The sequence below is a fragment of the Scatophagus argus genome, chromosome 6 (assembly GCF_020382885.2).
Source record: "Scatophagus argus isolate fScaArg1 chromosome 6, fScaArg1.pri, whole genome shotgun sequence".
NCBI lineage: Eukaryota > Metazoa > Chordata > Actinopteri > Scatophagidae > Scatophagus > Scatophagus argus.
Window position 1 is genome coordinate 9,523,466 of NC_058498.1, and position 25,967 is coordinate 9,549,432.

Consider the following 25,967-nt stretch of genomic DNA (forward strand, 5'->3'; position numbering starts at 1 on the left):
AAACTATAGTACGATGGGACTGACTTACTTACTCGGCTAATGAAGATCTTTTTTTTTCAGGATGCACTGGTTATTGTTCCCCAATTTAAGCTTGCTTGTAAGTACTTAGTCTTTGTAATTTCCTTTCCACCCTTGTAGGATACTTCAGACAAAAGCGTCTACTTTTAACTAGACAACGTTTTCAGTTTAGTTAAGATGTTGCGTTTTATATTAGTCTGGCTTTGTATTTTATTTATACCTTTTGATCAAGTCAAGTTCTAATCGCGTTATTGCACTTTTTCTGTAGTATTTAAACTTGCGCTGCTACATTTTTATCTTGGACTCAGTGCCTTCATTATATTTCAAAGCATTTGTTGCGAGTTTAAATACTCGCTTTTAATTGGCTCGAAAGTCAATTAAGATTAACAACCAGGCTGCCAACCTTATTTTAACTTAGTGCGATGATAAACATACACAGGCAGTTAACTTTACTGTTAATTTACAGGTATGGCTTTCTGTTGAAATGACTCAATGGTTAAAATTTAAACAGACATTTAAAACATAACCCTGACTTTATTCAACAATGTGTAATGCAATGTAAGGCATGGTATTACCATTATGTTAGAAAAGAATGAACATGATAACTCAGTTATTCAGGACTTATGCTGTGTAATTTCCTATATTTTAAACAAAGAATACAATGTTCTGTTGCTTTATACCTTCAGCAATAACCTAAACTTAAACTTGTATTTCAGGTTTGCATTCACAGCTATGTATCAGGTGAGTCAATTTAAATTTCTCAAAATGTCAGATAGCAAACCCAGCTAGCCAGATTTACTATACTCTTTACTATACTGCTGACTAGCAAGACAGAGATTTCAGTAAAGCTAAGAGGTAACTAGCATTAATACTGAAGTGCTTTAAAGGTGTTGTCATCCAAATTACACTTTTTGTTTTTTGTTTGTTTTTTTTTCACTGAAGCTTATTCTGTTGTTATCAAAGGTAACTAAATGTAAATTTAGCAACCAGTCAAAAAAAAAAAAAAAAAAAATTCAAGATTGTTTTATTTGTAGCTCATTTCTATGCTAACACAAGAAGATATTGTGGAGACATTTGCATATTTAACTGGCGTTGAGGGTGTGACAGGTGCAAATGTTCAGCTGGTCAGTGGTTCTCAAAGTGGCTTCCGGGGATGCTGAGAGAGATGCTGGAGTCTCTGCCATAAATTCATAATTCATTTTCACTACTAATAATAAATAAATAGTATAATCAATAGTCTTGCTTTGTGTCCACCACAGTGACACTATGTGCGACCATTTTCTTCATGGCTTTCATACACTTTGTGTAATAAAATATCCGAAAGCAAAATCCTTATCAGATTGGGGTCCCTGGGTGATGGTGCTCGAGCTCTGCTGCTCGTGTGAGACAAACAGTGGCTGCTGACAAAAACCTGTGTGGACAGATGATACCATCGTATACCTCAAACACACACGGAATCAGCTTAAATGCCATTTTTCCATCATTTTTTTTTTTTTTAATTGTTTGAAGTTGGCTTATAGTTCGATTAAAATTTGAATTGAGAGTGTCCGACAGCATGTTGCTTGTCTGTCATAGCTCAAAAGAAAGGCTTGGAACATTTACATTATCATTTACAATTTGCAGTGTAAACTCTGATCCTGTTTTGCTTGTTTTAAATTGCCCTGTCGACCATAGACAGACTTGATGTAGCCTATGCCCATGTGCACCATTAGAACACAATACTACAGTAAAGATAGTTCTTTTTGGCACAAGCTCTACATTTGCAGTGTTGCTAGCTGTACCTCACATTGCATTGTTTACAATGCGTCACAAGAGTAAGAGCATTGCTCTAATGTTTTGTTCATGTAGTGCGGATCAGCTAGTCAGTGATCTATGTATGGAAACAGAACAAAAGAACATCAAATACCTTGATCTCTACAATTTGCCTAAAAGTAGATTGATCACAAATTGAAATTGTTAGATCGCCCCGTCAAGCCCAGTCAGCCATTTCAACCTGAATTTTCACCAGTTCTGCCTGGCATGTATCTGTCTACTGATACTTATTTCTTCTTTTGTCTTTGTGTAACAGCCTTCACACTGGAAACCAGAACCCTAACAAATGATGAGTCTTACTATCAGTATGTACCTCATCGCCTGCAGTGGAGCAGTGCAGGGGATTTGTGCAACCAGCGCTCTGGGGCCTTAGCCACTGTCTCCAACTCAGAAGAGAACCACGAGCTAACCAGCTTCTTAAAATCCTTAAACATCTCTCAGCCTGTGTGGATTGCCAGGAAAGCCATGACACATCTGACAAGTAGGTTCAGTGTGCCATTTGTGACACTTTATATTAACATATTGACTCTGATCTTTTCCAATAGTAGGGTCATTGTATTTCTCACTTACCCACTGACTTATTACTGAAAAGTAATAGAATATAAAATTGGACTGACAATGCTGCCCTACAACACTCTTGGCTGCAGTGAATAAAAAAGTGTTTACAGTGGGAGTAGGACCACAAAGTGCAATTTTATCATTAGGTTTAATCTTTTCCAAAAGTTGTGCCTGGATTTTCCTTCATGCTTCTTTCTTCTCTCTGCCTGGGGTGAAACCAAAGGTTCCTCCCAGACCCTGACTCTGGAGTTCACCGGGCGCTCGGACAGGAAGCATGCCCGTCTCCTGCACAAGTTCCCCTTCATGGGCTCAGTGACTGTTTGCACTCATCTCCGTTTTGATACAAATTGCTTTGGAATTTCCACCATCTTCTCTTACTCCATCCAGGCATATATTAATGAATTCCAGCTCCGTGCAAACTTGATCAAGGGCAAACGTGTTCAGCTGGCTCTGTTGGTGCATGGCATTCATGGACCTTACGTAGAAGCCTTCGACCACGACGACTCCTGGCACTCTGTGTGCGTTTCATGGAGCCAGAATGGTGGACGCTGGGCTCTGTTTAGTCATGGTCGTCTTGTCTCTGGGAGTGATGGCCTAAGCAGTTTTAACAGCATTGGTCGTGATGGCCTTTTTGTTATTGGGCAGGAGCAGGACACCTTTGGGGGCTCTTTTAAGAAGGATGAGTCATTCTCAGGAAGCATTACTGAGCTGCACATATGGGATCGGGTACTGAACAGCAGTGAAATCTACACCATGGAAAAGGAGTGTTCACCCATTCCCTCTGGGCTAGTGTTCAAGTGGAGTGAAGAAGCCATGGAAATAGAGTCCTCCCTTACGAAGCTGTGGAGAGACAGCCCATGTCAAGGTACACTTGTTAGTACGCAGGAAGGTGGCAGAGAAAAAAGTTGAATGCTTACCTGAATCTAAATCAGGCTAATTTAACGGCCAAGTCCAGTAAAGTACAAAAGTTTCACATCATCAAAAAAACAGTGTAGTTTATCTACAAGGTCTAGTGGTATAGTTATGCATAACCTTCAAATTCTGTTTACAGTTTAGCTCGTTTGGCACTATGACTGGGTGGGGTTGCTATGCAGAAAAGAAACTAAAATCACATAGACCATTTGAAAGTCATTTTGGACTGTTCACTTTTCAGTAACATGCCAAGATCAAAGTTGGACTGGTGTGTTAAACTCCACCCATCTGGCATTCCAAGCAAAGTAAAACAAGTCCAATGAATACAACTAGGCCCAAATATGTTCTGTCTCTGTTTCAACTTTCTCTACATTAACACTCTAATCCCTCTTATTAAACCCAATTCAATTGTGACATCATTTACATCAATGTTAAATCAATCAATGTTAAAATGAAATTATTATTATTATTTTCTTAAATCATATTTAAAAAAATCCCTTTGGAAGCTTGTCTCCTGCACATAAATGCACCAGCTGACAGCTTTTCAGATCAGTCAGCATCTTCAACTGCATTACCAGCCAATAAAAATAAAAACATTAGTCAAGAATAAATATTATTATATAATTTCTCCATGTGCAGAATAAACAAATGCACTTACTCCCACGCACACACAGCAGCATTAAGCACTCTTGGAAGTTTAATAAGATTGAAGGAAAGAGGAAATCACTGTCTCCCTTGCTCTATATTGCTGCCACCCTCAAATGAATAGGAGAAATGTTGACCAAGTTGTAGTTGGCAGATCACAGGGCTTCTAATGGTTCCTGTAAATGTTTTCTGACTCACATCACTCTGAATCCCACCCTTCAAAACAAAGTTTTCTCGTTCTGACATCATGTTCCCCTGTGAGCTGCGAGAGTCCAAAACAGTGACTCCTCCTCTTGGAATGGACTGAGAATAATGAGCTTGCACTCCTTCAGAGCTTTTCAGTAACTATACAAGAATTAATTTGCCAAACCTTAACTTACGAACAGTCAAAATTTACGTAAAATAGTTTTTGAAGGACTGACTGTTGTCACTTAAAGGCTTTTAACCAGTGTGACAGTGCCTGGTTCCCGATCAGACCTATCAGGTTTTTCCGTTCCTCTTTCCTCTTCAGACCAGTTCCTGCATCTGAAGTGCCATAGATTTCTTTGTTGTATCAGCAACCATTTCTACAAATGTGTGCAAGACCAAGACCCGCTTTTTGTTTTCTGTTCATTCATAAATGTGACCCTAATACTTACACCTTTCACTAATCTGTCACATAAATGTCTACATAACCATGACCGTGTTTGTTTTGTAACTCAATCAAGCTGATTTTATAGTTTTTATTTTATTTTTGTACTTGCAGTGATCACAAACGTTTCCTAATGAGTAATTTATTTCTGAAGTGTAGCATTATCCACATCACTGCTACTGGACATGACATTCACTCAGATGTGTTTCTCTTTGATTTTAAAGAATATGACCTGAAGAATAACCTTCATTCAACCTTCTTTCACCAGAAAACTTCACTGTCTTAGCAAATGTGGCCTTGGATTCCTCCCTGGATGGAAGTTCTTTGGTGAATCAAACATTGATTGAGTTGCTACTTATCTCTCAGTCTGATGAGGACTGTGCCATCTTTGACCCTGTTAGGACCAGAGCGGTCCGAGCCACATGTGACTCCTTCAGAGGGGCCGTCTGCCAGTTTAAAAAAGGTACCCATAATTATAATAATAATAATGATGGCGTCAGTACATTTTCATTATTATTATTGATGTAATGTTACGGTCTGCTCTATTGTACCCCGAGAGACCATGAAAATACAGCATTACCCGGGCATTGCCATGCAATCCAATTTAATGGTCCTGAAATAAATATTACCATTTCTAATTTTAGGTTATTAACATATTTATTGTTTTTGATACCATGACAACATGGCAGAGAGCGTTGAATTAGTGGAAATCATCGAAGTGCAGGGTCTTTCTCTGCAACAGATTACATTGTATAATATTCATCTGTTTCTGTCTGCAGAAGTGGTGGATGGTGACACTTTACCAAAGACACCATTCTTCAGTAGACTGAGCAAGGATCCTCTGACCAAACTTGTGAGTTGGACAGTTTAGCTGGAGCATGTCGTCACTTTAGCAGTGCATTGTGATATATTAACAAGAACTGATCTTGGTGATGTTGATGCAAAAGCAGCTCAACACCTGAGAATACAGAAAAGACGATGCACACTGACATGGCAGCACATCAAAGGATTTCACAATTTTGCAGCAACACTTTCTCTGTCATTATAAAATTTAATTTAGGCTGTGTAGAGGAGGGAAATTTGGCAATGTTTAAGGTAGAATTCATGCCTTTCAGAAAAACTCAGAATAAGTTTGCTCTTGACTGAAGATTTTATTTGTTGCTTGTTCAAGCAATCAATCAACTAGTTGTAGAAAATTTATTTATTTAAATTTATTTCAACGCAGTGTTATCACACAAGTCACACAGATAGAGGAATAAATAACTTCAGTTTCACAAAAAAAAAACTTAGCAGCACAAGTGATGATGTATACTTACAAATTAATTCTATTTACAAACTCGCTAACTTACGGAGGCATTAACCGCAGCGTGGTCTTTTCAGTTTGGTTGTGTGTCCCACTTAATGTTTAGCCACAGGTCATCTCTCCGTCCTCCTTTAGTACAGTGCAACCCGTTTTCCTTTCCGCTGAATTATGTGTGTGTCCATTTTATTTTTTCTTTTGGACTTCTGTTTTTATTGGTGAACTGAAGTGGCTTTGATGCTGAGGTTTTGCATGGAATTACCTAATTAGTAGCATTACATTGCAACCCCCTTTCAACAGGTAATAGTTCAGATTGTTTATATAGCCGTGTTTTTTTCAGGTAATGGAGAAGCTGAGCATTAACACCTCCAGGGACAAAGATCTGACCTTGATGCAGCAGCTGACCCAGGCTGTTCTGCATACTTTGGAGGTCGGTGGCCCGAATCTCCTCACCTCCAGTGACGTCCTTTACCTCACACAGATGGTTGAGATGGACTTGACTACACTGGTTAGCGCTCACACGGCCAGAGCCGATGCAGCAGGGGTCATGGTTTCCATTGCTACCAACTACGTAAAGATGGCTAGTTTGATGTTGGAGCCCCGTATGGCTACACAGTGGACGGGCCTGACAGAGGATGGGGTGAGGGGGTGACCTGTGTTATCTGTTTTCAACCAAAAAAAGTTCTGTAAGGTTTAATTCAGAGATAGAGATAGATAGATTTCTCACTGTTCTTAACACAGGAAAGTCATTCTTTCTCCTTCATGAATGTTGGTCTGACTTTTTGTTGTTGGGTTTATGCTTCTTGTACAGGTCGGCGTGGGACCATTTATTATTGTCAAAAGCATTGACAGTCTGACTGAAACTCTTGCGGATATGTTATCTGCTGAGAGAAGAGGATTCACCCTTTCTACCAAGAACATAGGTAATAAAAACATCTTAAGAGAAAATATTGATTACCTGTCGGTGTTCAGTTCAAAATACAGGAGGCACATTTTCAGTGGTGATCAAAGCTGATGGAGAAATTGTTGAAAGACAAAAATAGAATTTCAAAACTGTCTATGGCACATTTCACTTATATATTAATATGTAATATATTTACTTTATTCGTGCTTTTTAAGTTGCTTTGCACTATGGACATGTTCTAAATTCAGGGAATACATTTTTAATACACTGATAACTCTACCAGATGTTAATGACACACACCATTGGTTCCTCTTGACTTTGTAATGGATAAATAACAAACATACTTGCACTTCTACTCCTTCTTAGCATTACTGTGAAACTTTCTCTATTGTGTCCTATGTTGTTTTTGTTGCCAGATGTGCACATGAAGTGGCAGAAGCTGTCTGAAGAAACCTGTCGTCATGTCTTCAAGCCGTCTGCGGTCGGCTCTCATGCGGCCAGCAGCAGCGGTCAGGATGAATTACTGATTTCTGACACTGAGCTCCAGAGGATACACGCACTCGGTGGGAAACACAGCTTATCATCTCAATATAAAATAATTGGCTGGCATTTTGGAAACAGAACTTTGAGCAAACCACTAAATAGGACATAACTGAGCGTTTGAAGCACAACTTAATGAAAGTGGAGCAAAATATTTTGTATCATGTGAGGATAAAAATAAATCTGCTCTTCTCTTCCTGTCTCTCTAAACAGGTTATAACGAAGTGATGTTTATTCATACCCATTACAGCCATCTGAGCGAGATTGAGTCTGAAGCCCAGGAGCCTCCACTGAGTCACCACGAAGAAGTTAAAAGGTTGACTTTTTGTTCCCTTTTAATTTCTCTGACATTGTGCTTCCAAGGCTAAATATGTGGAATATTTTGGTTTCTGTTTGTGAACACCCAGTTCAAAATTGACTGCTTGTCCGAAAAAAAAGATGATGCTGACCGTTCTGAGTCAACTCACAGACACTCGTAGAAAAAAACACGCTAAGTATCGGAAGCATATTTTATTCATTATATAAATAATAGCTCATCAGTTTTGGAAATCTGTTGTTAAAAGCACCTAATGAGCCACAATGTTTGACTTGAGTCAAACAGTGGAAACCAGTAGTTTGGATTCAAGCTTTTCGTGTATTCATGACCTTTATGTTCTAAACATTGTCTGCCTTGTCAGAATTCCCCCAGGTCACCTGGCTTCCTCTGTCATATCAGCCACTATTCGTGATGCCTCCAAGTCCCAGACCGTCCCAGTGGCCGTGGAGTACACTCTCTCCTCATCACATGTGGTATAATACGCTGTACAGCACATGTTATCAGTTATATTTATTTGGAAATAATGACTGACTGGACAAGGTTGGAAAAAAAAGTCATTTGAGTCTGGATCAGCCAGACAGACTGTTGATACTGAAAAAACATATGTAGTGTAAAAGTACACCATATAGACAAAAGTATTGGGACAGAGTTGAGTGAAAAATATGTGTTTCTGTTTTTAGGTGGAGTATTCACAGCGTGTTACTCCTGTTTGTGCCTTCTGGAATTTCAGCTTGATGTAAGTTTGAACAATGACACAGTCGCATGAGCAGCCTTGGCAAATGTGTATTACTGCCGTTGAGATTTAAGCTGTGAACTCTTTTAATTTTATTTGAGCTAATTTTAGGAAATATGTAACTTTTTGACGATGTGTATCTTAAGCTTGAATACAGAAATGTGTGTGTGTCTGTGCTTCTTTACAGGCATAATCATACCAGTGGGTGGTCCACTGACGGTTGCAGGGTGACCTTTTCAGGCTCTGGTGTCACTTCCTGTCTGTGTAACCACACCACCAACTATGCAGTGCTGATGAATTACCTGGAGACGAAGGTAACTCGAGATGTGTTCTTTTGCAGTGAGCGAAATCACACACAACTGAGCAAGTGTTTGGAAACTGTAAGCTATACATCTCAAATTCAAACTGTGCTAAAGATTGTGATTGAAAATTTAGAACGTGTCCAATAATAAAAATACAGAGTATAATTATTTCCGTCCAAGTCTAAATGCTGCTGGTGTGAATTCTAAATGTGGGTCATGACCTCTTAAATTGTGGAAAGGCTTTGTGGTGTACTACATTAACCAGCAGGCATCACTCCCCGGTGTGCCTGTCGTTTTCTATTTACCCAAAGTACATAAACAAACAAAAAACAAAACTATCAGCAGCTCTTTGACAGCTTAATTTTTTTTTCATGTTCACAAACTCATGTATGAGGCAGGACTCTTTGAGATGTTTGAGTGTCTCTGAGGTGCATCAGATGGTTCAAACCAGTGATGTTATGACAACACTCTCCTCTCCTTCTCTTTCTGCTTCTCTCTCTCTCTCTCTCTCTGCCTCACACACTTACATTTCCTCTCTGTCCCAGTGGAATCCTGAGGTTGAGCTTATTTTGACCAAGCTGACGTTCATTGGCTCTGGTGCGTCTCTGTGCGCGCTGGTGGTGACCTTAATGATGTTCACTGTGCTGGAGTGAGTAAAAAGATTTCATATCCTGATTACCTATGAACATAACCTGTCATGCATACAACTGAAGCCCCAGCCTCTTTTTCTGTTGCAAAATACATTTAGCTGCACATAAGTTAAATATTTAGAGTAACACAAGATTGGAATAAACATCTATGTATCGTAGTGTTTTGATGACGCTTTTGTTGATATTGATGTTTTTTCATATACGGCATATAGTGAATTTTTTACATCTGGTTCTTTGTGTGCCAAGATTATGAGCATGACTTTCAACCGTCGAACTTTTCAGTTTGTGTATTTACTTGTTGTGACTCATGATGTGAATACCTTTTATTTTGTGTGTATGGATTAACGGGTAAACCACCTGTGAAACTCACAGTGTTTTTAGATGAAGTTATGCTGAATTTATCAATGCACTCTACCAATTTAGGGTGTTTTTCAAGGTATAAACTGTACCTCTACTCATGGATGTACTGTGACACTCTCTCCCAATCACTGAAAAGAGAGAGATAAGTTATTGGCACAGTTTTGCTCTTACTCTGTTCCTAGGGCTGCTATGAGTATTGACTAGAGCTAATCCAGTAATTACTGTTGTCTACATGTGAGTCCACTCTGAAGGTTTATGGCAGCATCCTGAAGCCATTAATTAACGTTAGGGTCACTGAGGGATCGTAATCAGCTGGAGAGGAGCTGCCCTGACGATTTATGGCTGTCCTGAAATCAGAGCGTGCAGCCGTGCATTTTGCACACATGCTTGTGTGATGATGTACATGCATTTGTGTACCTCAGTACACTCACACACAAACAACATAGAGGCACACATGCCTTTAAATGTATGCATAATCACACCATGAAATTATGGTCACAAACAGTGATGCGGATATGAGTTTAGTCTAAATAGGCTGAACCCATGGGGAGGAAGTGATAGGGGCTCCTGTGCATTTCCCACTATCAACCAGATTCAGCTGTCTTGTTTATGTTATGTAAACAGAAATCTGAAATGGAAATATTTAATCAAGTGATGCCATCTAAAGATGCTCTCCAGAAATTATGTTAGACTATGTGGCACATGGGTGATATTCAAGCAGTTTTCATGCCTAATATTGATCAAATTCCGGCCCAGAAATAAATCAATTCAGAAAACAACTTGAAACTGTAGTTGCAAATTGCTGTTAAAGCATGACATGGTAAAATCTCTTGGATACGTCTCTCCTCCAAACCAGCAATAGAAAAAACAGAATAAGTAAAAAACAAAGATCAGGAATAATGCAGCGATACAGTCGACAGGGTGGAAAACATAGAACAGGTAGAATCCATAAACTCATTCAAAGCTAATCAGAGTCAGGACATTTTATAGTCAGGGGATATTACTGATTTTTAGTCATCCTACTGATGGGAATATTGATTAGTCGGCCTGTCCATCAGTCCAACACTGTGGTACAGAATCAGATATCTTGACAACTATTGGATCAATTGCTGTGGAAGTTTGGAACGGACAGTCATGCTCGTCAGAGGATGAATCCTATTGGTTGATGTGATCCCCCTCAGTTTTGTAAGGCTAGCAGCTACGAGCACTATAAATATAAACACTTGTCCATTACTTTAGCAATGACAGGATACTCGTAAAAGTAAGAACTGAGTTACTGTCCACAAGAGTTTGTTTGCCATCTTGCTAATATGTCATGCTAAATGTTACATGTAAAATGTCCACATTCATGTTAACATGCTAACTGTGTCATACTAATAATAAGGCTCAGTTCAAGGCTTAGGTGAGAATAAAATACACTAAGCAAAAAATCTGACAGTGTGAATGATAACCCCGTTTTATTGGATAAAATTATAGCCTTTTTTTGTTTCATTTATCCATTGTTTTTTTTCTTTTCGGCCTCAGCGTTTTCGCTATTACTGTGTCATTTTAAGACAGGATCTGTCAAAAGATATCAAGTTATTTCTGTCCTTGTCCATAGTATCCCCAAATCTGACAGGACGTCCGTCCATAAGAACCTGTTCATCGCTCTGATCTGTGCCCAGGTGATCCTGCTCTGCAGTGGCTCAGCCATTCACAATAAGGTAAAGGAAGACAACCAAAACATCTGATTTTATTTACCAATACATATGATGTAATGTTGTTCTACCAATTTCAGACTAGCCACAAACTTAAATTGTCACAGACAGATCATTAGTTGGAAGATGAAAATTAGAAAAGCAGTAAAAAGGTTGTTTGGCTTGAATGTTTTTGTTCAACAATGGCCATTATTAGAAAATATTTCAACAAAGGAAGAAGCAGTCAGTGGGAAGATAGTGAGGCAAGATGGTGGTTGTGTGTTAAATACAGTTCCAGAACAACACTATTGTTGTACCACATGAAAAGTCAGTATGAGAAACACCGTTGGCCCGACAAACAAAAGCATGTTGGTGTTAGCTCAGAGAGGCTGTAGTGATGATGATGATTTGCTTTATGGTGGAAAAAGAATGCTTTAATGAACTACTGAAATAACTAGCACATAACTATGTACTGCCAGAGCTTTTAAAGTATAACAAAATGAGAAAAGGATTCACATTTTGTATCTTGTTAATGATTAATTGATTATATTGTTTGTATTGCTGACATGCTGAATAATCGGTCAAGGAAATTGTTCAACATTTGTAACCCTACCAGCCATGTCTGCTCTGCCTGAAAGGAGACAAGTTGCTTGTTATGTTTGTGACGTGGGAATTGAAGTTGCCTCTACCTAATTGTAAACTCAGGAGCCAAACCCGAATACTTGAAATGTGAAATGTAAATGCATATGTGTCTGCATGCCTGTGCTGGTGCTTTTGTAGGTGGCGTGCACACTTGTGGCGGCACTGCTTCATCTCTTCTTCATGGCAGCATTTAGCTGGATGCTGGTGGAGGGCTTGCTGCTCTGGAGCAAGGTGGTCGCCGTCAACCTGAGCGAGGACCGACACATGAAATATTACTATCTCATTGGATGGGGTACAACAGCTTAACAACCAAATCACTTTCTGCACACTTGTGCAGTGAATATCCAGGATTTTGTTGTAAAGGATATTGTGATCTGATGATAAAAGGATATGATAAAATCATAGATGTAAATCCAGTCAGATTCCCCATTTGTTTTTTATTAAACTGTCTTTTTGATTTATATAAATCTGATTACGTCAACTTATTTTTTGCACCATAGTTTGTTGGAAGAATAAAATAATACTTTCCTCAAAATAAAACTTATTTTACAGGATGCTTTGGGACCACTTTCATCACAGTGGTCTTTTAATGTAGCTCCTTTGCCTTACTCTTCCTTTTCATGCTTCTTTTTTCTCTCCTTTATTCTCTTTCTCTTCTGTTTTTTTCTTTTTTCCCCTCCTCTGTCTCTCTCCAGGTCTGCCGGTGCTGATAGTCACCATCACGCTGGCATCGGCCTCAGGCAAATACGCAGCGGACGGCCACTGCTGGCTCAGTGTCCAGAATGGGGTTATCTGGGGCTTCGCTGGGCCTGTCATCTTCATCATCATGGTCAGAAAATGAAATCATATCATGCAGTCTACTGGGGCTGAAATAGTTAAAATACAATATGCAAACCATGCTCAGCTATTCTGTACTGCAACAGTAGCCTACTGTAAGTGTCTGTTCTTTCCTTTCGCCACCCAAAATCTCATACCCACATGTACTTGTTAGCATTCTCTTTGTCATTTTTTTCTCTTTTTTTGATTTGTATTTGTTTCTCGTTTCTGTAACCCAACATTTTATTTACTTTTATTTTCAGGTGAACATCATGGTATTGACCAGGGTGGTGGTCATCACCATCTCCACAGCCAAGAGAAGGTCCATCATGCTGGCCATGGGTGCCAGTCCTGTAGAACAAGTCTATGAGCAAATGAGGTACAAACCACAAGGAGGCGCCATTTGTCCTCTTTTTTATTCAGGATGGTTCACCCGGGCCTCAGGCCTTGGGGCAGACAGGCTGTAGTCACTGGACATCAAATAAAATGCAGCAGGAAGATTTTATATTGGATTTGTCATTTTAAAATGGGAAGTCTCATTTATCAATCAAGCTGGGGAAACCGTTTGAATGGATTGCATTTGTACTAGTAGTTCAAAAAGACTTCAACTGCTTGCTGGTGTTTTACTGTCTTTCAGTGTTGGCAAGATACAGAAATTATTCAGATATGAGTCTTCTGACACCAGTATTGCTTTATTTAATTTGAAAAGCTCATGTTGACAGTTAATATTATTGTTGTTGATGTTATTACATTTGGGGGAAAATCTCTGAGAATGCTTTAAAGATTTTTAATATCAATGTAAAATATGTCTCATTAGCTGCAGTCTTAAATTAGCAGTACTTTGCAGTTCTGTCTTCTAAGAAACTATTGATCAAACCCAAACTCACATACTGATATTCCAAACTTATCTCTAAAATATTTCTAGAGAGGAATTTGCTATCCTATGTAGTGTTGGGATGAAAAAATATTGATATATTTTCATTTTATGTTTATGATTTGATTTTTAATAATTGTTGATAAAGTATATAATGGAATAAACACAACAAAATGCAATATCTGGGTTTTTTGCAATATCCAATGATATTAGATTTTGAAAATGCAGATTTACGCAACCTCTAGAGCTCTGTGTGCTTCCTATAAAGCCACATGAATAAAAAGGATTGCAAATGGTCATTTGAAATTCAGACATAGTAACCAAAATGTGATTCTATCGTCTTAAATAACTGCATGGTATTTATGAGGAAGATTAAACCTTTTGTAAGATTCCTCTTCAGAAATGTAACTTGAGTAGTTTTAACATAGTGGACTGTGGCTTAACTTGCCTTGCCTGAAATTGCGTTCCCTGTAGCTATTTCACAGTGATGTCCTTGCAGAAATAATAACAGCTATAATCCCCTCAAGAGGCTGTGGTTTACAGTGATTTCTGAACAACAAGGGGGTGTTGTTAGGCATGACGCAGACCAGAAAACTTCATTCAGCCTTATTACTGCATTCTATGCCTTTCACTTCTTTCTCTGGCAGTGGTGTTCTCTTGTCAGAATGCAGTCCTACTGTGTGTGACCAGTAGATTTTCCTCAGCAGGCTTATATATGATGATCAGCGAACATCATGTTAAAGTGTATATGTTTTTTTTTACTACCTCAGCCCACCAGGGCTCACAGTAGGTGCTTTATGAAGGTTTTCAAAGCAGGCCTTGAACCTTTTGGCACCTCTGGGTGGCAGCCGTCGTGGAAACTCAAACACATTCCTCTGCGGGCTCGCTGCCCGTCGTGTCACACGCACATAAACACACATACAGCTGGTGCGGTTTGGCGGTCACCTGGGCAGGAAGATAATTCCACTCTAAACAGAATTAAGGCGGATTTAAGGTGGGAAGTTGTCACCCCATGAGCTTTCCCAGCCGCACTGTGTTGTATATGGAACAACCCGGCAGTCAAAGCTGCTAAGTTTTGAGAAATTTCAATACCCGGAATTGATCTCAGGATGATCAGGCTGGAAAGAATATTTTAGGGAATACTTAAATTTTATCTGGTGTGGTGCTCAGCTCGGTCAGCCAGTCTTTAGGTGTGTGTGTGTGCCTGATCATAATTTGTGTGCATGTTTGTGAGTTTTCCAGTATGAGTGTGTTTATGCTAACATTTTTGTTTCTCTGTGTGTGTGCGTGTGTTTGTGTGTGTGTGTGTGTGTAAACACAGGGCTGCAGTGAAAGCAGTGTTAGTGTTGCTGCCCATCCTTGGATTGACATGGCTGTGTGGTGTCTTGGTGCCTTTCTCAATTGTCATGGCCTACATCTTCATCCTTCTCAACTCCTTGCAGGTACACACACACACACACACACACACACACAGATCTTGAAACTTAAGCGATATTCAGGAAAAGAGTTAGACATGGAGTTAGACATGGACTTTGCTGAGTTAGACATGGAGTTCTTGTGCTCCTTACAAAAAAAAAGTTTTCCAACCTTTTGAAGGTTAAATTTGATTTTAACAGCAAAATTGTCTTTGCTCCTCTGGCGAAAGATTGATATTTTAGTCTTACAACATCCTGATCACAAAGAAAGAAAAGAAAACCATGAAAACATTGGACACAATACAAATGATCCAGTTGATACAAATGTAAACTTAAAGGTGGCCCCACTGCTAAAATAAAAACTAAAGTCTAACATTTTATTTATATAAATTTAACATATTTATTATTATTAATGTTATTATTATTGTTATTATTATTATAGCTATTGAATTTTGCCAACCACTTGTAATCAAATCGAAGAAAATACAAAATAATTCCACATCTAAAACTTAAAAACTTTAGAAATTAAAAAAAAAATTCACTTCAACAGTTTATGGACTTTAAACTGCTTTTTTTTTGTCTTCAATGAGAAACAGAAAGGTTTTCCATTATACATTGTAATTCTGCCCTTCTGTCTTGGTTAGGGCACACAGACTGTCAAGGTTTTTATTTGTCAGTGACAAGGCTGAGGCAGAAAAGGGGAAAAAAGAGCCTTGGTCTGACTTGTGTTAAGCAGGTGCTTCATTTGTATTGTGCAGATGATTATTTTAATTTCTGTATTCAAAGGTCAGCATTATTGCTGTTGTTTGTGGCTTATCAGCGTTGATTTTATGCTTTTAGTGTTGAAATTCAACAGGTCGATTTGTTGTATACCTGTGGGCATCACAAGCAAATGTAACAACTTGGTGAAATATTCATTTTCACATGGAAAAAGAGTGATGCTTGTGTAGCCCCATTTCCTGCAGCAGTGATGAGGGAGAAGGTGAGGATGTAATGTAATCCTCCGATTGAGGCAGGCAGTCCCATGTTACCCAGCTTCCCCAGCATGTCCGACGCTGCGATTTGTTGTCGTCTTTTAATCAGCTGTATCTTTAATTGAGCTGTATATTTAACGAGAAAATCAATAGAGGTTTTAGCTGCAGTCTGATCATTAAGCAAGGCTGTTTGGTTGCTATAAATAGTTTCAGTTTCCCCCTCATCTCTAATGATATTTTTTCCATGTCAACAGTAATTAATTACGGAAGGTTTTTCTGTGCTCTTATTATACAGCTTCAGTTGTTAACACATGATATGGATTTCTTTTCTATTTCATGCATGCGTCTGTCTGTCTGTTTCTGTTTGTCGATCTGCCTACCCCTCTTGGTCTGTTTCACATACCGCAAATAAAAGCCCATATTATTGGGGGGGGGTCCTGCTTTGAAGACCTGGTCCTCAAACATCTCTTCTCAGCAAAACATTAACAGCTCAGTTTAAAGAAAAAGGGCAAACACTGTTCTTTGAGTTGCCTCTTTTAGATGCAACTTTTACTGCTTATTCCCTCCTTTGATCATGCATGTTGCAACAGGGCAAAAAAAAGGGGCCACTTAATTCCTCAAAAAATATAATTATTAAGACCATTTCACTTTTTTTTTTTTTGGATGTCTTTTTACATGTATTGATGGGGTTTCTGGGTAGCTGCACAAGGCCTGTGGTAATAACCAGCTGCTCTGGCATAATAGAGCTCAGTAGTGTGTCTTTGATAAGCCTCAACAGGTCAGGTCAGCACACAACGGGAACCCCACCAGGCTCTGAGCTGCTCTCTGTTGACCCCACTGATCTCTGGTCTGCAGGGGGTGTAGTAACAGTTCCAAGTGCAAACAGTCAAAATGTTTTGGGAGGATTTCCCCGCATGTTGATAGTGAGGTATGTATTTCTGTGCTGTGGCTGTGTTTCTTTTTCGTTAAAATACTGCGGGCATGCTCCTTTGATTTTGATGCAGGTATGACTTTTTCCGTAGGTGGCGATGTCTGTTCAGCCACGATAGTGTGCGATAGCTTCAATTTACAACTGCACAAAATCCATTTTCAGCTTTTGCTGAACAAAGTGGAAGGGTAAAACAAGTTCTATTCTAAATTTAATCGCCTGGAAAAACATATGTTCCAAGTGTGTAGCATTAAGGGGATAGCTCTATGTTGCACAAAGATAAATGAATTACCTTGAGATGATGATATCGGGTTTTCACTCAATAATTTTTGTGTCAGAAAATTTTTGCAGTCCTGATATTACTTACTCTGAGTCTGTGGCCATAACTGTACAAAGTCTAAAAAAAAAAGATGAAATGATAAAAGATGACAATATCATATGTGTAATTTTAACACAATATCAATATTTCATTTATTTATAATACAACAGTGACCCTTGTATTACAACACCCCAAATTTATCTCTAATACATCCTGATGATAATGGGTTTTTTTTAATCTTGTTATCTTGTAGATTTTTTTTTAATCCCCTGAGATTATTTAAAAGAATGTATGCTAAACATTGAGTAAATGAATTATCTCGACTCAGAATGGGCTATTGATCAAATTGACTGGATATACTCTACGCACTCCACTTTGAGACATAATGAATTTGGTGAAATCTTTTTATCACCCATCAAAATGATCTGTTATTGTCCTACATCTGCCATTCTTACTAATGGTGATCAGTCATTACCTTCTAATTTTAAGTGTGAGACAAGGCAGGGCCGTCTGCTGTCAATTTAGGACCTGAGTCTCTTGTCCATTAGTGTAATGCTACACTGTGTTAAGGAATTAAGTAGGAAATGTTGAATGTAAATTGTCTCTTTGCATGATTTTTTTTTCTTCTTTTTTTTTCATGCATCCCTCCACTGCTCTCCCCAATCAGTGTTATAGTAAAGTTCTTTCTTATCTTATCTCATCTTATCTTTACCTTTTCAAGGTATTCCGTTTACTAGAGGAAAAGGGCTTTCGTTCTTCCAGACAGATGGTTTGATCCTGTTTTTGTTAAGGCTGTTCCATTTGAATTGGTCAAAGTTCATTACTTCAGTGAAATTTCTGTATTCAGTTAGACAAGCTTAATGAAGCTATCCATGGTTGGAGATCTCTGCCTCTCTCCCTTCCACAAGCCCTTTTTAACCACTGAAGGCATTTTGTTAAGAATAATCCAAGAGTAACTAAACCCCTAAACCTCTTTTTTCCTGCTAAATAGATATTTAGTCATGTTACTGATTAATTTAGGTCCACATCCCGACATTTTAACGCAAAGTAGTCGAATTTTACATTTTGTGTTTGAGACTGCTCTCTACAGAAAGTTATTGCAACTGAGTTAATCAACTACCCCAATCTCTCCCCCAAAGGTTAGTTAGCAATTTTAGACAGTTGTTTAGGTTGTAAGATTGGTTGTAAGAAGTTGATACTTTCACATTCTAGACTCTTTTTTTTTTTTGTGTAATGGATAGCAGAAGTTAAGTTGTGACTCTGGGGTTTAGTTACTCTTTAAATCGTCTGCAAGAAGGTGGTACAGTGGAGGTTATGCATTGTAACGCCTCTATTCTGATTACTCTAAACAGGACCGTAATTTACTAAAGTAACCTCATGCTGCATTGCAGAATTTAGCCAGTCCATAAACTTAGGAAACTATTTAGTGCAGTAATAAATCATAAAGAAGTAGGCCCATTTTCTCATAAGCTTACATACAATCAGAATTCCTTTTTGGAAACAGAGTGTCAGCCCCTGCTGGTTATTAGGAAGAAAGCAGGTTTAAGACACTTCTACGTTTGCTTCCCTTTACAGACCCGGAAGCGTTGTCCACTGTTTATGCCCTCTATGATAGCTATAGACCACTAGAAGACAGTTTTGCCCTACTCAGTGTCATTGATGCCTTTGGGAGGGAGAGCACAGTTGTACATAGTCATGTCGTAATGGTTACTCATAAAGATGATGAAATGTATAAAACCTTAACAACAATGCATGTAAAATCCGAGATGATGGTCAGGGGATATAAATAAATAAAAAAATAATAAAACGTTCAAGTTTTTTAGGAAATCGTTTTTTATTTGTGGCTGTATTTTCAATGGAGCCAGCCAAAGCAACATAAAGCTTAAGCGGCAAGCCTTTACTGTTAAATCAATAAAACAGATAATGTTGACAAGCCTTTTTCATTGCACTCCCTCATGCCCTCCCTTCTCCTCCTATTCCCCCTGCATCCTGAGAATGCTGTCTGATGTGTCTCTGCTGTTTATGTTATTTTTTTTTCTTAATATAGACCCACACATGCCATTTTGATTAAACATACTGTACATATGACATAAAGGCATGTCTGGTGCACTGGGCTCGGCATCTAGGGTTTAATTTTACTTGTTTACTTACTTACTTACTTTTATTAGCTGAAAATAACAAGCATGCAGGATATATCTGTATCTGTCACTCTTGACCACCTGATCATTGATGTGTAGAAGTTGTTTGAACTTTCTAGTCTATTGGCCATTATGACACCTTATTTTGACCTTCAGTTCATGCAGCTAAAGAGACAGGTTTTTGTGACAAACACTTAGTAATTTTTGAGTCTTTTTTTTTTTTAAAAATTAAACTACACTGTGTTTATTAGCAAGGAAACGTTGATTTTCCACAACAAAATCATACATCTTTAAAATTAGATAATAAGATACTTTAACGATTGAAAGCTAGTACCAGAACAATGTCGTGCCATGCTTCATTTCAATAGAGAACACAAAAAAACTCAGTGCAGTTCGCACTGGATGGCGTCAGGAAGGTGTGAATGGAGTTTTGAGTGGATATCCTGTTTCCCTAAGTCGATTCTAACTTCCTACTCTGAGCCAGTAGTTTTTATGAACAGCTTCATCATAAATACAGGCATGCCTCATCTGCTTCCTTATCAAGCTAGAGATAAATAGCTTCAGTGAGTGAGTGAGTGAGAGAGAGAGAGAGAGAGGAGGAGGAGAAGAAATAAGGGGGACGGGGGGCTCTTTGGGTAGCCCATAAATCGCTCCACCCTTCGTCATCCAATCTCTGGGCAATGTCATTCAAAACCCCCACACTATCCATTACCTGGGAATAATAGGCTCCTGGCCATGCAGTGTCCATCTTATTATTAGCCCATAACTTTAAACTATCAATAACTTTAAGCTGAAGAGGGAGGCAGTAGGGGAGAGGGAGAAAACAAAGTGGAGAGATGAAGGAAGTTAGGGAGTCAGAAAGAAAATGTTAGGGTAACGATCGTCTACTGCAAGTTGTTGAGAGCACAAGTGAGTATCTGTAGTTTATTTTGGTAACTTTGTGAGCTATTTGTCAGGGATGTTCACTTTTATTTCTGTTATGTCGTTTTCTTGCCTGTGGAGGGCAACCCCGTGCCTTGACATTACAGGGGAGAATTATAGAGAAATCAGTGAGAGAATTTATCTGAGCAGTTTCATTCATATCGCATTATGGTCTTTCATATCACAGGACCTGATGACAACCGTGTTTGCACCTTTCTTATGAAATGAACAGACTGGCGAATGATAATGAGGTTTTCCAGGCATTGAGTAAAGCTTTAGAAATGAAATTTATCATTGCAACTCGAGGTTGAAAAGAATAGAAAAGAAATACTAGATACACCCAGTATACATCTATGAATAATGCGGTTAGTAGTTCATGACTTCAAGAGAAAACACAGTAGACCGTGGTGACCAGCTTGAAGTGGTAACACATTTTAATAAGCATATTGTCCCTGCCCCGTGAAAAAAATGTATCTCCAAAATTCGTTTTTCTCAGGAGTATTTTTATTTTCTATGCGCTCCAATGATGTGCAGTTATCTACGGTCCTCCAGTCTCATTTTTATGTCCCACCAAACTTGATTGCAGGCTATTCTACATCTCCACTTAACACATTACGCTAACAAAAGCTTTTGGTTCGCATTTTATATTGAAATCAAGGTAAATCATGGGCAAATAGTAATCTGATATTGACATGCACACTTCAGTTTGACTGATGGTCGTATAAATACCCAACACATCGTTGCTAATGAGGAATGTGGACATGCCGTACAATGTAAAATGTCAGAAACGTAAAAAGTGGAGATATGTTTTTTTTTTTCGTCAGACAGTGACAATATTTTGAAAGAACAGGTGTCTTTCAGGACCTTTACAGATATACAAGAAGAAGTCAGTCAGTTCAGTTATTTTACGTTTCATATGAAAGACTATTAACATTTACAAACCTGCCTTTCATTTAAAAATATTGTTTTTTAAAAAAAATTGCTTTTGCGCTGGAAAATTATCCTTTAATATGAGGCATACATTTAAATCAAAATGAATGCTGTTTCTGTTGAAACTAATGCAGCACCACCTTACGTCCATAAACACTCACACCCTTGGCTAGTGGAGCATTACATCAGAGTGTATCCAAGATATAGATATGATCAATAGAGTGTTGCTCTGCTTATTGATTTTTGCCATATGGGAGATTTGTTTTGTGAGTAAGCAATGCTGTTATAGCAGCTGAAGTGATTGTTTGAGAGGGGCGATTCTTCTTTTTTGTAGTACAGTTGCCACAAAATCTATTTGTACTACCAGCGTTTCTATATCCAGTTTAGCTTAATGTGCGAAGCATGGCATTATCGCAGCCGCACAGGGGTAAGCTCACACTGACTTGTATTTTGATGATGTTGTGATACTGTTTTACCTCTGTTCAGAAAGTTATTTGGAGCACATTGTAGTTAAAAACTAAATTGAACTAATGTTTTTATACTTCTGTAGTCAGAGGCATTATATTGTCGTTTTGTTCACAATGGTTTTCCAGATACTGAGGTTCAGGTGATTGTCATTGCACCGTGTGACAGAGCTTTCTATCAGTCACTACATGTATTATATGAGTCCGGATATACATGGATGTAAATTGCAGCTTTACTGGTACACAGAGGCATGCAACTGTGTGGCGGTTCTTTATTTTACTTTTTTTTTTCTTTATTTTGTATTTTATTTTTCATTTCTGATTTCTCACCCTGCTTTAAAGAGGGCTTACTGCTAAATAGAAGTTGTGGGAAACACCTTTCAGTTTTGGTATGGAACTATTGAACTCATCGGGGTCAGCCTTCCACAACCCAGACACACACACACACACACACACACACACACACACACACACACACACACACACTGTGTATGTCTCCATTTTCTATATCATTCTTGATTCCAAAAGATTTTCACATGTGTAAGCACAAGTCACATGTTTCTTGAATCAGATGTAGGACTTTATTTATTCTTCTGTTACTTGATTTTTGCAGAAAAATAACAAAACATCTGTGAATGAGGCCTGATGATTTTTATGTGGAGCTCCTATATAGGTATTTATGCCTTAACAGGCAGTAGACAAGAGGGAAAACTTTCCTATATACTGTAAGTGGGAGAAAGTGTGCCCTTAATATTACCTTGAGTCAACCTGCAGTTTTTGAGGCTCCCGTAAAAGCCAGAGTAAAGCAATCTCCATACTTGTTGTTGAGGTAGAAAACTAAATAAATCACATGTAAGTGGATCCATATTGGTGTCTTGTTTTGCCCATCACTGTCACTTATTAATCAGCTGTTGCTGCTGTCTGGTAGCGGTGTGGTTCATGAATCCTAAAAAGCTGGTGCATCAAAAAATATTTCCCTTACAAATTATAATTTCAACCTTTGCTTTATTTAACTCTAACCCCACACTGTCCAATATAGAATTAGAGAGTGTTCACTGTTGTATTGGCCAGGTGAGAGTAAACTGCAATTTGCAGAGCAAAAATAGGGAATGAAAAGAGTTTTTGGCTGGCTTGTGCCCCCACAAGCCAGCCATATACCCAGGATATATGTGCACACACACACTTATGTATGTATGTATGTATAAATATTGCCCTCTTAGCTACTGTAAATGTCTGAGTGTGTGTGTTGCTAAGAAGGTGAAAAAGCTAGTGAAACAGTATTTTGGCTATCATGGACAGGAAAACTGAATATATGTATTTTTATTACTTATTTCAGAGTAAGCAGATGATTAAAATTTGGTGATTTTATTAAACATATTCAAAAAATATTAAGACATACAGTATAAGCAATAGAATTTTGATATGAGAATCTACAAAGATTCTGTATACCAGTCAAGTTGTGAAGTGTTCACTGTTATGCAGGTGCCCCACAGGGAGAAAATTACAGTCTTGGTTGTATCCCAGTTCTTGTCACCTACTCGAAAGCTGCACATATACAAACAGACATGTGCAGGAGTGCACACATGCACACATGGCAAACCTTTCAATGGTCATTTTATGGAGGGAATTATTTTTAACTTTGTTTTGCCTGAGAAAGCACGAACCACATTCCCTTGACCTCCTTATAGTTGGCTATATCCTTGGCAGACAAAATTACACTTGATTGAATGAAATACTGTGCTTATATAAATAAAAATACTAAACACTTACTTATTCATGACGTATAAATATATACTTTATACACTAATGGTTACTTTTGAATAGTTTTATTTAAAAATGGAAAAATACAGCACTTTAGCTAAATGAATTTTTATAATTTGTAATAATTAGTCTTAGTCTTCTTATTCAGCAGTTATTTTTCATTCATAATCATCATAATAACCCTTACTTGCACACCAGTAGACACAAAGTAATTGTGTATTTTAAAATACACAGTTTAATAAAATAAGATAAAATTATAGATTTATTGTCATTGAAAAACAGCTGTCACAATGAAATTTCAGTGCAACTGCTTCAGTGGTGCATAAAAAGTAAAAAGTACAAAAAACATGATCAGCACCTCATTAAACATGGTCAGCCGCTAAAAATTATTACATATAAATGTTAAAATACAACATTGAATGTTAAAATACAACAAAAAGTATTTGCTGAAGGAATAAAAAAAGAACTGCAAGAGTGATGAAAACTTTTAAGCAAATGTAGTCATAGGTAAAATCATGGAGATTTATTTATAAATCCATATTTTAATTAGTGTCTTGTATAATTATGAGGTGGGCTTGAAAAACAAACAAATAAATGCACAACATGATTGTTTGCATTCCCTTTGCCTGGGAAAATAACTTTCCCTTTGAAAAAGAGTCCACTGTTTGCGTTGCATCTTCAATTACCAGCCGCTGCATTAAAACAATATTCAAACGGGATACCAAGGTCAGCGCTGACTCCCACCACGCTTCTCTGAGATGGCACTTATAATGAGGATGTAGCACAGCTTTTTAAGTAGTGTATTTATAGTGTGTTTTGTCTCAACTTGTGCCTATTCTTTCCCTTTTGCCTTTTCATCTTTTGCTGTATTTTTATGTTTTTTTTTTGGTTTTTTTAAGTATGAACAGCATTAACATTGGAAGCTCTGTTGCACTTTTAGTAATGCTATATGTTCACCTCCTTGACGGTAGAATTTCGTACAAACAGAGACTTAATTCAAGATATTAGCGTCAAGGTTTCCGTACAGAAAAGTCTTTGTAAAAATGGTCACCTAAGTACCCTGGAAATTAACTGAAAAGGAGTCAGTGAAAGAAGCTGTTAGAAAATTTTAACCTGCCATATATTCTCATCTACTGTCTGAGAGTAAAGAGACAAACAATCAAAAGTGAGCAAGGAGTGGTGGTAATTCAAATGGAGAAGGACTGATTTTTTTTGGAGGGGTGAGGAGGGGTGAAATACTATCGGAGAGATCAGTTTTAACAAACTGGCCTGGGAAAATAAAGCGGTGAGAATAATAGGCTTCCTGTCAAAAGAGCTGAGAGAATTCCTGTCATTGCTCATGCCGGCACCTTTAAGACCTCTCCTTGTGTTAAAACCGCTGGCATTTATTTGTCTTAGAATTACCTGTCTGCTCAATTTAGTAATAGCCTGTGTCATAAGAAAGCAAACCATCCCCTTTGCCCCTGCCCTACCATACCTGTTTATCTGCACTTTGTGTGTGTGTGAGGGGGAGAGAGAGAGAGAGAGAGAGAGAGAAGCTATACTCTCATTTAACTTCTTACTGCACATTTGTATTTTCATTCATGCTTTGATGCAGTCGTGATCTGTCTGTGTATGTGGTTTTGTGTTTGTATACGTGCGTGTGTGTGTGCGTGCGTGCGTGTCTACAGACGTGTTATCCCATCAGCTGACTCCCAACGTCGTGACCTCAGTCCTCCACCACCCCCCCCTTCATCCAACCCACACAGCCGACAGTGTTGGGAACTACTCCGACACTCAAAATTACCCACGTCGAAACAATGACCGTTCTATTTATAAGTTCACCGCCTAGCCTTTTGTATGGGCTGACACCACTTCACTTCACACACACATTCTCACACAAACTCAAACATACACACACATATCAGTGATAGGTGGTAATGAGTAAGTTAGCAATAGCCCTGGTTTCCCTTACCCTGCCACATAGCAGCAGATCTGTAGATTTGCCCGACTTTGATGTATACTTTGCGGATAATTAGTAAGAACTGGGTCAGCACAGGGCAAGTAAGCAAAATCGTGTTGTTCTTGTAGTGGGTGGGTGGATGGCAGGGAGGTGGTTGGGTGGGTTGGAGGAGGAGGAGGAGGAGTGTCGGGAGGTTAAAAGGCTGTCAAATATCAGTTCCATTTTACATATGAGCAATTTTCTTCGAGTTTAAATCAAACAAACACGTCCGTCTCTTCTCTTTTTAAGTAATTTCAAGTGATGGAAATTTTGTGCTGCTGCCTTTTTTTAATCAAGTTGAGAGATTAATACTCTCACACGTGTTGAGGCAGCGCAGTTCAATTAAAAACAGGCTTGCCATGTGTGAGCAAGATTAATAAAAGGAGCCGAAATCATCCCCATTAAATGAAGGAATACTGTTTTCTTAAATTTAATATTTGTATTATT

The 25,967-nt window shown here is 38.3% G+C and overlaps 1 protein-coding gene across 3 annotated transcripts in view; it reads left to right on the forward strand.

Annotated features, from left to right (window-relative positions):
- The window catches only part of LOC124061069 (adhesion G-protein coupled receptor D2), an 82,440-nt gene that overhangs the window by 188 nt on the left and 56,285 nt on the right, over nucleotides 1-25,967 (forward strand). Inside the window, exons 2-20 of one of the 3 annotated variants that reach the window (XM_046392596.1) lie at nucleotides 61-97; nucleotides 735-759; nucleotides 2,087-2,311; nucleotides 2,612-3,253; nucleotides 4,845-5,039; nucleotides 5,356-5,429; nucleotides 6,217-6,516; nucleotides 6,688-6,799; nucleotides 7,197-7,343; nucleotides 7,534-7,636; nucleotides 7,998-8,109; nucleotides 8,317-8,372; nucleotides 8,557-8,683; nucleotides 9,217-9,320; nucleotides 11,282-11,384; nucleotides 12,138-12,291; nucleotides 12,695-12,828; nucleotides 13,079-13,194; nucleotides 15,011-15,131. In XM_046392596.1, the coding sequence (XP_046248552.1) occupies nucleotides 62-97; nucleotides 735-759; nucleotides 2,087-2,311; nucleotides 2,612-3,253; nucleotides 4,845-5,039; nucleotides 5,356-5,429; nucleotides 6,217-6,516; nucleotides 6,688-6,799; nucleotides 7,197-7,343; nucleotides 7,534-7,636; nucleotides 7,998-8,109; nucleotides 8,317-8,372; nucleotides 8,557-8,683; nucleotides 9,217-9,320; nucleotides 11,282-11,384; nucleotides 12,138-12,291; nucleotides 12,695-12,828; nucleotides 13,079-13,194; nucleotides 15,011-15,131 (2,886 nt within the window). In that variant the 5' untranslated portion in view covers nucleotide 61. Of the gene's footprint in view, nucleotides 1-60; nucleotides 98-365; nucleotides 485-734; nucleotides 760-2,086; nucleotides 2,312-2,611; nucleotides 3,254-4,844; nucleotides 5,040-5,355; nucleotides 5,430-6,216; nucleotides 6,517-6,687; nucleotides 6,800-7,196; nucleotides 7,344-7,533; nucleotides 7,637-7,997; nucleotides 8,110-8,316; nucleotides 8,373-8,556; nucleotides 8,684-9,216; nucleotides 9,321-11,281; nucleotides 11,385-12,137; nucleotides 12,292-12,694; nucleotides 12,829-13,078; nucleotides 13,195-15,010; nucleotides 15,132-25,967 lie in introns of those variants that run through there. The other 2 variants (XM_046392597.1, XM_046392598.1) reach the window with 2 other exon arrangements.